General features: G+C 38.4%; 2 protein-coding genes across 2 annotated transcripts; one reads left to right on the top strand and one right to left on the bottom strand.

The window, feature by feature from the left end:
- Positions 1-322: 322 nt before the first annotated feature.
- Positions 323-7,450, top strand: Neurl4 (neuralized E3 ubiquitin protein ligase 4). The gene is made up of 17 exons (XM_076901734.1): positions 323-582; positions 941-1,156; positions 1,225-1,674; positions 1,754-1,954; positions 2,036-2,255; positions 2,345-2,441; positions 2,530-2,706; positions 2,817-3,125; positions 3,211-3,404; positions 3,479-3,768; positions 3,846-4,245; positions 4,330-4,651; positions 4,737-4,930; positions 5,012-5,217; positions 5,298-6,706; positions 6,769-6,921; positions 6,998-7,450. Exons 1-17 carry the CDS (start codon positions 400-402, stop codon positions 7,191-7,193), a joined length of 5,217 nt encoding a protein of 1,738 aa, XP_076757849.1. The 5' UTR covers positions 323-399; the 3' UTR covers positions 7,194-7,450.
- A 189-nt stretch (positions 7,451-7,639) lies between these two features.
- Positions 7,640-10,190, bottom strand: Gbeta76c (guanine nucleotide-binding protein subunit beta-2). The gene is made up of 6 exons (XM_076901736.1): positions 10,032-10,190; positions 9,774-9,919; positions 9,373-9,672; positions 9,084-9,285; positions 8,776-8,992; positions 7,640-8,680 (listed from the first exon to the last, which is right to left on the bottom strand). Exons 1-6 carry the CDS (start codon positions 10,098-10,100, stop codon positions 8,574-8,576), a joined length of 1,041 nt encoding a protein of 346 aa, XP_076757851.1. The 5' UTR covers positions 10,101-10,190; the 3' UTR covers positions 7,640-8,573.
- Positions 10,191-10,592: the final 402 nt, after the last annotated feature.

Below are 10,592 nucleotides of genomic sequence, written 5' to 3' on the forward strand. Positions count from 1 at the left end.
CGAATTGAATTCTTTCTTGGCACTCTTTCCGAGTGCATATTTCAAACTGTAGAATAATTCAAGAGCAATTGAAAAATACAATGTTCGCCTGTTGTTATTGTTCTCGAAGAATGTAAGTTTTCGGTATCTATTTGGATATTATCGAGCGAACTTCTAAACTGACCGCGTCCTCGATCATATTCATCGATACGTAAACAATCTTTTCTTATTTTGTAAATACTTATTTTAATCAGATTATTATTGTTATTATTTTTATTGTTGTTGTAGAAAGATGAAATAGAAATTGTAAATTAAAAGGAGTGTAACGCGAGAAAGCGAAATAGAGTGCGTAAACGAGGCATTGGTTGGAGAGAGAAGGAGGTATAGTCGAAAGGAGAAGGCAATGCATGGTTTCGCTATATGTCGATGGTCGGTGCACAACAAATGGTCGACATGTTTCATCAACGATGCGGTCATCGCGTAACTTTGACAAACAACAATTGCACGGCCATACGAGAATTTTCAGAATACAATTACGGACTGGTTCTCAGCGCGGAGCGACTGAAGGATGATGAACTTTTCGAAGTCCGCATCGACAAAAAGGTATTGTGGAACGTCGCAAACTTCGAACCTGTCCACTTTTTTTCATTCATCGTTAGTCCTTGCATCTGTCAAAATCTTGTTTACAAACTTGATACCACGAAGTTCTCGATATATCCATTCGTTTATTTAGGATTCTGGCAGTATCAAAATACCCTGCGCTTATTTATCGTTATCGAATCGAATTGCGGATATTTAATCGTTTATTTAACGATTTTAACATTTCCTAACAACGCGCTGTACATTTTTTTGTCGTGCGATTAAATTTCAATTCATGTTCGTTTGTGTATTGTACCTAAAAATTTAATAAACAATACCTTGTATGTAATAAAAAAGTATATCAGCGAATAATATTATACAGATAATATCGTGGAGTGGTAGTATAGAAGTTGGGGTAACGGAATGTGATCCAGAAATAATAGATTTACCAGCTCGTGCCACTAATCTATCTCAAGGAACATGGATTATGACCAATTCTGGTATAATCCACAATGGAGTAAGAACGGTAGAGATGTACGGAATGGATCTGAATACATTAGAGGAAGGAAGTACATTGGGAGTAATGAGAACGTCCAACGTAAGTCTTATAATTTGCTTGGACAAATGTTGTTCGCCTCGTTGTAATATGTTCTCTTTTAATTACAGCACGAGCTGGTGTTTTACATCAACGGTATCTCCCAAGGTATAGCTGTATCTAATATACCGGAACGTATTTTTGCAATTGTAGACATGTACGGTGATTGCGTACAAGTGACTATAACTCATCCACAAGTTGCCTCCGCTTTATGTAACGAACCAAAAGATGTAACTGAAATTAATAACGATTACGTTCTCGGAGAGGCATCTAATTCCTCTACAACTAATCTAGTCGCCAATTTGAATGTTAATTTAAATGTTAATGTTAATGTTAATTTACCCAAAAATCCAACCCCTGCTGCTATTAGAGAAGATAGACTGAGGTTTCATGAGAGAGTTGGCACGCTGGTAAAGTTGTCCAATAATGCAAGAACTGCAGAGAGGCGAAGACCCTTAGATGAATTCAATAACGGAGTAGTAATGACTCATAGGCCATTGAGAGACAATGAATTGTTCGAGGTGGATGTTTATTGAAAACTATATAGATATAGAATAAACCTTTTTTTAACAACGATATTAACAAATGATATTGTTCCAGGTACGAATCGATAGGCTTGTGCACAAATGGTCAGGTAGCATAGAAGTTGGAGTCACTATGCACAGTCCAACGGCATTAGAATTTCCAGCAACAATGACCAATATGCGATCGGGAACAACTATGATGTCCGGGTGTGGAATTTTGGTGAACGGAAAGGGAACGTGTCGTGAATACGGGGAATTTAATTTAGACGAATTAAGGGTAACTGAAGTCGGAATGAAACGATTCTAAACAATACTTGTTATCGCGTTTGATTTATTAAAAATAGATTATTTTATTCAGGAAGGTGACAGAGTCGGCATGATAAGACGAAGCAATGGGAATTTGCATTACCTAATAAACGGATTAGACCAAGGTATCGCTGCTAGAGTACCTGCAGGTGTATGGGGTGTCATAGATTTGTATGGTATGACGGTCAAAGTGACAATCGTCGATCGCGATGAAAGAGAAGAACAAAATTTAGTTACTAGAAGAAACACATTGCACTTACAGGGCTTAAATGGTAAGAAAGAATACTGATACTCTTAATACTTTTCATACTTTTTATCGCAGTACTGCATTACACCACGATAAACTTTCTATTTTATTTAGAAACGGACGAAGAACCACCAGACAGACTCATGTTTCATTCTTGCTGCGGTACGCACGTCGAAGTGATTAATAATGGTCGTACCGCACATAGGCCTAAGTAAATTAATCATTTATTGTTATCAAGATGTAGACTGTATTTTATTGAAATTTCTAGCGAATTCAATTCATGTATAACTATATTCCAGCATAATGGACGACTTCAACAACGGTGTTGTGTTGACCTCAAGGCCGTTGAAACCGAATGAATTATTCGAAGTTCGGTTGGACAAAATCGTAACGAAATGGGCGGGATCAATTGAGATAGGGGTCACCACACATTCTCCGACCGAGCTGGAGTTCCCTTTCACTATGACAAATGTTAGGTGTGTAAAATGATATTACCAATTTCTATTAATACACATATGCATTTGTTTAAATTTATGTTAAGTTTATCGCCCGTGTTATTGCTCGAAGGTGGTCATGTCCCTTGCAGATCCGGCACATGGATGATGACAGAAAATGGAGTACTGCACAATGGTACAACCATAGTAGATCAGTATGGTCAGAATCTTGATCGACTACAAGTAGGCGATCGTGTAGGTGTAATGAGGAAAGAGAACGCAACGTTGCACTTTTTTGTGAACGGTGCTGATCAAGGAGCTGCGGCAATGAACGTGCCTGAGAGAGTTTACGGTGTTATAGATCTTTACGGGCAAGCGGCACAGGCAACTATAGTTGACAATACAGACTTCTATAGTCCCACTACGAACAATTCAAGCGTTAGCAATACAACCTTATATAGGTTCGTAATTAATATTGTTAAGCATTCTCGTACAAGTATAATTTCAGATGCTTCTTATTGATCATTTTTCCCGCGCTTTGAATAGTGACTTGAGATTTCACCACATACATAGTAAGAATGCGAAAATAATAAACAACGGATTAACTGCGCTGAGGCCCAGAGCTTTAGGGGAATTCAACGAAGCCATCGTAATCGCAAATCGAGCACTGCGCGATGGCGAAATGTTTGAAGTGACAATTGACAAAATGGTCGATAGATGGACGGGAGCAATCGAAGCGGGTATATGTTTAAAATATGGAAATCATTTTATATCTTTTCCTCGCCGTATCTATCAGTAAGTGAATGTATTTTAGGTGTAACTCTTATAAGACCCGATGAATTAGAATTTCCGTCTACGATGACGGATATCGATCATGATACTTGGATGCTGTCTGGATCTAACGTTATGCGAGACGGTGATACCCTGAGAAATAATTATGCTTGCGATCTGGACAAGCTAGTGGAGGGCAATCGAATTGGTATGATGCGATGTTCCGATGGCAGCTTGCATTATTATTTAGATGGAGTAGATCAAGGACCAGCTTGTACAGGTGTACCGCCGCACGTTTATCCTGTCATCGAGTTGTACGGACAATGTGTACAGGTATGTTGCTCGCATAAAGTTTACTTACTTTTGAACGCGAAAAAAGAAGATATTAAAAATGTGTACCGTTGCATCAGGTCACAATTGTGCAGCCAGAACGCAGAGATCCAACGATACAACAGTCTTTGTCATCGGAAAACAGTACTAGTCAACAACCTACGTCGGTGATTCAGCTTCAAGCTCAAACGGAGATAATGCACAAATTTCACGAATCTGTTGGTTTAAATGTTCAAATGGATAGCGAGAGAACGGTAGCGACTAGATGTACACACTACAGTAACGCAATATTATTAAGCGAGACACCGTTAGAAAATAATGAACTCTTCGAAATTGTCATTCGAGAAGTTGCTCGGCAATGGAGCGGTTGTTTAAGAATAGGAGTTATTAAAAATGAAACGGGGAATTGGTTAACGTCTATGAATCTAGTACCTAGTATGGGATCCTTGGTACTTTCGACGGATGCTTGGTACTTAACAGGTAAATCAACATTAATACGTATACTAAATTAAAATACTAGATGCAATTAAGATATTAAAGTCGTCTGTTTACCCGAATACTTAGGTAACGAGGTAAGGCATAACGGATATGTTCTGTCTATGAATTATTGTCCAAGTTTGGAATGGCTACGCGTTGGTGATAAAATTGGAGTGAAACGTACGCACGAGGGCAATTTAAAGTTTTATATAAATGGCGAGGATATGGGTATAGCGGCGTCAAACGTACCGGAAATGGTATATGCCGTAGTCGATCTCTTTGGTAGCACGGTCACTGTAAATGTAACAAGCAGTAAGCAGCAGAACAATGCTGTATCCCCGAACGCTAGCTTGAGACTGCAAGATTCTTTGGAATTATTTTTAGATCCCATGCCGCCTGTTTTACGAAAGTATGCGTCAGATCAATTATGCGTTTAATGTATCTGTATGCTTTGAAAACTTGAAAATTTTTAACATTGTTATCTCGTGTGACAGCGATGCTGGAATGGATACATCCGTGGACGTGTCCGAGGGAAAATTACTAAACGACGCAACATTGACACCGTCGCAGTCTACAGGTTTCTTATCAGGGGAAAATGATTGGAGTTACGAGTTTCACGAAAATCATGGTAGAAATATACAACTTGAAAGTAAAACGACTGCCCGAAGAGTAGCAAGTTATAATCAAGGTACCTTTCTGTTTTTTTTCTTATTCTTATTTTTCTTATATACATTCTTTTCTTGAAATCGTATTATATTATGCTTTTAAGGAGTTGTAATGTCTAGTCGACCTTTAATAAAAGGCAAGCCATTTTTAGTAAGAATAGAGAAATTGAACGAACGATGGGTTTCTAATATTTTGTGTGGCGTAACTTGCATCTCGCCGGAAAAAGCAAATTTTCCTTTGACCGCCCTTGGCTTCAAAAAGCATTCTTGGATTATTTGCAGTGACTGGATATCGCATAACGGTATCAGGGTGAATATTCGTTTGGAGATTGAAATAAAACAGAGCATACTATGCCAATCGGTCGCTTTACATTTATTCGCTTCTTCTAGGTAAAAACAAAGTATGGAGCTGCTTTGGAGGATCTTCGTTCTAACTCCATAGTAGGTTTATTTATCGATGACGAAAACAGATTACATTTAATTATTAACGGTATAGATCAAGGCGCAGCTGTAATAGATTTACCTCCTTACGTTTACGCCGTATTTGATCTGTATGGGCAGTGCGAACAAATTTCCATTGTTGGCAATAATATGGAGCCGTTCTCCTCTACTACTACTGCTACAGCTGCTACCACTATTACCACCACTGTCGACAACACTGTAGCATCTGCGGAATCTATGAGAACAAAGCTAGAAGACGCGGAGAACTCGAAAGAGAAAGCAGACTTGGAGTGTCATGAAAAAGAAAATGTGATCGCGGCGACGTGTTCGGATTTATCCTCTTCTACCTCACCGAGCGTACCGAGTCAGTGTAGTTCGAATGCTAAAGATGATGATATCGTAGAATACGAACCGTGTAACAACGATAATCTGCATTTAGCAAATAATATTGAAAACAAAGCAATGCCTAGTATGTCGGACAGAAATAATGTGGATTCGAATTCAGACATTGGTCTGAACGACACAACGCGAAATATTAAAAGTAAAACTTACGACAATTCAAACCAGCTGAATAACAGCGCGATATTGAATAGCCAGTCGGAAAACTTGAGTATTAGAAACGAGTGTACAAATGTAGAAATAAATAACGCAACTAATATTAATATTAAAAATGGCACCGCGAACAGCACCAGTAACATAACTAATTTAAATACAAACGCTAATAATGCGATAAACGAAAGCATAGCGTCCAATAGCCAAGGGAATAATTTAAACTCCTCGCATCAGAATAACGCATCCGTTAATACGTTAAGCTCGTCCCAGATGAACTCTTCATTCTCGTCTCAGCATACACCAAATAACGCAATCTCTGATATTTCGAACACCGTTTCTTCTACTTTCAACGAATTGCGTTCAAATATATCGTGGAACAACACAGTGTCTATCGATAATTCTGTCGACGAAAATACAATGTTAGGGCAAAATACTATCTCTGTTCAAAATGTACCTTCATTGCAGCTGCTGCAAGCTCCGTCGTTGCCGTCCACTCCTCTCGGGACAAACGTTATATCCTCGAAAAAATGTGAATACTTGAAGGCGTGTATGAGGTTGAAGAAATCTCTCGTTTTACCGGACGAATTCTTTTCGTTAGAAGATGTATTATGTTACTGTAATAACTGTTTTAAAGTGGAGAGAGACAGTACGATTTGCAAAAAGGGCGAACCACCGGCAGAATTCGCTTTACCAGTTGGGTGGACCAGGTTTCCGTTAAAACAAAGTATTAACGCCAATCAAATTCCACACAATACAACCGACAAGTGGCACGTTGCTTTCTATGGTATACGTTTGGACGCGATTAGGTAAATGAAACGCAATCAAATTGTATTTTATGCACAACTCTAATTTCACTCGTTGTTTTCAGGCTAATTCTGGATACAGGAGAACTCATGACGAAAGAGCAATTGGACGTAAGTAATTTAACGATGAATATAAAGACCGAAGATCAAAATCCTCAGGTGGCGTTCTCTCCTAGTATAAAGTACGCAGCATCCGAGGAATTTACAAGGAAATATCCGTAAGTGTACATTTTACAGTTTTATATGTAGCAATGATTGATTATGTGGCAGCTTTCAATCGCTCGTGTTTCATAGATACATCGATACCCAGTCGAATAAAAAGTTGAATGCCTCCACGGCGTTTCAACTGCTAGTAAGGCCTGGCTCGTACACAATCAATTCTTGCGGCAAAGATACCGATGATCCACAATTCGAATCGATTAAATGGGCTACCAAAGAAGCCGGAGCCACTGTCATTGTGGCTCTTTTAATTCATCTCGATGGATTTTAATTTATATAGTACGGGAGTAAGAGAGCTTTCCATGGTGCGACTTGTTACGAGAGGTCCATTTTCGTTTCAAGTTAACGAATGTACATAAATATTATATAACGTAATATATACATATATATATATAATTATCGTAAGATATTTGTTAAGATACATTTTTTATCTTATTGAATTATTCCGTCGAATCTCCGTCGTGTATATTTACGTTGAATTCTCAGTTAAGTATTTCAGTATAAGTAATAGCATTCGTTTTGTAAAGATCTGTTGAGGCTTTTGTTATCTTGTTCACTTAATTCGGTAAACAATATTAACAGAAAGGAAAAAAAAATGATTCACGGTAGGTGTAATTTATCGATTGTAGATGAAACAAGTTTGTAATAATCAGTTTCATTAAACTATATAGTAGTATATAATAATGGAATGCATAGTACACGTTACGTATTATGTTAACACATTTAATGTAGCCACTGGCCTAGGTTTACCAAGATTTATGCGAAGCAGATTTGTACCGAAGGTTCGTCGCTACATTAAGGAAGCACCTTAATCCTGAAGCATTATGCCTAACAAATACCAAATCGTTAAGTATTAGCAACACAAATTAAAATTCTCTCTTTCTCTCTCTCTCTCTCTCTCTCTCTCTCTCTCTTTCTCTCTCTCTCTCTTTCTCTCTCTCTCTCTCTCTCTCTCTTTCTCTCTCTCTCTTGCTCTTTTTTCAAGCACATCTTTGCAACATCGATAAAGAGACATGTTTCCTGTATAATGTAGAAATAAAGTAACATCATTGTAAATCACACTACAAGGCTACCGTACAGAATTTAAGAATCAAATTCCCATGAAAATTGAATATATTTGGGAAATGTAATAAGTATATTTTCAAGTACGCTGTTTAGAATTGCAGTTTTTCTTTGTGAATATCGTGTGTGTGTGTGTGTGAGAGAGTGAGTGAGTGCGTAGCGCGCGCGGGTGTGTATGTGTGTGCACTATTTATAAATGCATACAATACAAATGGAAAGAAATAATCACTGTGTTTATATTTTGCAGCGCAGTTCATTCGTTTTACCATTATCCATTTCATTTTGTATTTTACAATCTTTCTCCTAATACCTTTTACTTATACTTTTCAGCTTACAAAGAAAGACCAACTAAATTCCATTTTTCAATGTACGATACCAGTCATTTACCTATAACATATCATTTAAATAATCGTTTAATTTATTATGTATAACTCGTAGTAGTTTTCTCGTAGACGTTCCGTAGTCCTATTCTCGTGTATCAAAACCTACGACGGGGATTGTGAAATACGAGTGAGGAATATTTCAATGAAAGGTAGATAAAGCTTTCCCCTTTTACTTCTCTAATTTGTTTTTTTTTTCTTTTAAAGTTCTACACCCAAATTCGAACGTTTTGATCCCAGGAGCAAGTAGCGACAGCCATACCGTTTCCAGAAACGCTGAGCGATGTTACCCGATTTTCGTGGCCCGATAAAACACCTACGAATAGAACAGGTGAAATCGATGCTATAATTTACGAGAATTATCACAGATGGTTAATTAGAATTTGGAAATGTACGATCTAAGATATTTACCATTGTGTTGATTCTTCAAGGTGTCCCATATATGGATAGAATTATCATCGCTCCCACAAAATATGAATCTTCCGCTGAGAGACAAACCGCACGATGTATAGCCGGGATTTGAATTTGGTGGCTTAAACGTAGCTAATTGCTGATCCGATCTAAGGTCCCACAGCCTCGCCGTTTTATCCTCTGAGGCTGTTACGAAACCTTGCCCCGAGGGATGATACTGATTCAAATATAATAGAATATAATTTTCAACATTATAAGGTGAGCGTAGGAACACGGATTAATAGTCACGATTAAGACCAACAACTCACGCAGACGGAGTTTACGTCCGATTCGTGTCCGAAGAAAGTTTGCTTCGCATTCTCCTCCCTTAGATCCCACAGTTTACACGTTCTGTCCACTGATCCGGTAATATACGTATTTCCGTCTGGGGATAAACTGATACTAACCACGTCTCCAGCATGAGCGCAAAAGTCTGTCTCCTTCTTGTTTGTTTCCAAATTCCATATACAGCTAAAAAAGTATTCGAACGACTATCAAATAGATCTGTATGAGAAATGATTAATTCTTATTATTTTTGGTTTTTAGATACGCGGATACATTTTCATATCGCCAGAGCCAGTGATGATTTTCTTGTCCTCCAAGAATCTGCAGGATGAAAGGAAACCTTCGTATCCCAGTAGCTCACGAACAATTTTCGCCGATCCTGTGGCATCACGATTATTCACGTCGTAAACTGTACACATATTGTCCATACCGCCGCAGGCAACGAAATTCCCAGACGGAGCGAATGCTACGGACATTACCCATGCTGAACGCAACGGAATCACCTGAACCTTATTACCGGTCCACGAGTCCCAAATAATTAATTTCCCGTCGAGCGAGCCAGTGACGCAATGCCTAGAAAGAAGTATCCATTTTGATTTCGCTCAGGATTGAGAACCCGATATCGTTACGGTTGATTTCACGGGGAAATCGAAGAACCGATGATCAATACCGACCTACTGTCACCACTGTAATGCACCGAGTTCACTTTATTTATGTGTCCCTTTAGCAATTTCTTTGTACTTAATTTTACTTTAGGAGCGTCCGCTACACTGGCGCATGCTTCCTCCAGAGTTGTATCCTGCTGTTTCTTTTGATCCTCCTTACGTACAACCGAAGTAAGTTTTTAGTTGATACCAGAGAACGAGTTTCATTGCTATTATTATTCCTCTATCAATCTATCGATAAATAACGTAAAATTTACTTAATACAACCTTGCATTTGTTGATCAGATCTTCCAGCTCCTTCTTCAAAGCTACCATTTCCGCGTCGTCCTTCCCCATTTTTTCTGCCGATTGGCTTTGTTTGGAAACTACCGCGGAGACGAGACTGAAACACTGACGGTGCTGGCCGTACGGATGTTGCGAATAAATTTTTATTAGAATGCGAAAGAAGCCACAGCATCGTCTGCACTGCTGCCCCAGTAATCGTATTAAATTAACGTTCAATCCTATTTGTTCGGCATTAGTTTGGCCCTCCGCTCTAATTCGATTACCTACATTCACCTGTAACGATTATTATTGCACCATGTGCGTAATTCTTTTTTTTTTCTTTTTCCCCATTAACATTACTTATTCGTGACATTACAATTGTTTGTAACTTCTCATAAAAAAGCTATACTTAAGTTACAGGAAGTGGAAAGAAGAGGAAAGAAGTGCGCGGTTACGGTATGTTACGAACCGTACGAAAAAAACGTGATCCGTCGCGCTTTCGAATTCCATTTCACCTATAAATGATTCGATCGTCCACTGAGATCGATTTAGTACTATCGGCTT

The sequence above is a fragment of the Xylocopa sonorina genome, chromosome 9, assembly GCF_050948175.1.
Source record: "Xylocopa sonorina isolate GNS202 chromosome 9, iyXylSono1_principal, whole genome shotgun sequence".
NCBI classification, from domain to species: Eukaryota; Metazoa; Arthropoda; class Insecta; order Hymenoptera; family Apidae; genus Xylocopa; species Xylocopa sonorina.

Coding starts and splice junctions, on each gene's coding strand:
- Gbeta76c (XM_076901736.1), bottom strand. CDS start 10,100: ATGGGGAAGGACGACGCGGAAATGGTAGCTTTGAAGAAGGAGCTGGAA. Junction 9,673..9,773: donor CATTACAGTGGTGACAGTAG/GTCGGTATTGAT, acceptor ACTTCTTTCTAG/GCATTGCGTCACTGGCTCGC. Junction 8,681..8,775: donor CTTGAAGAATCAACACAATG/GTAAATATCTTA, acceptor TTCTATTCGTAG/GTGTTTTATCGGGCCACGAA.
- Neurl4 (XM_076901734.1), top strand. CDS start 400: ATGTCGATGGTCGGTGCACAACAAATGGTCGACATGTTTCATCAACGA. Junction 1,675..1,753: donor GAGACAATGAATTGTTCGAG/GTGGATGTTTAT, acceptor ATATTGTTCCAG/GTACGAATCGATAGGCTTGT. Junction 4,652..4,736: donor ATGCCGCCTGTTTTACGAAA/GTATGCGTCAGA, acceptor CTCGTGTGACAG/CGATGCTGGAATGGATACAT.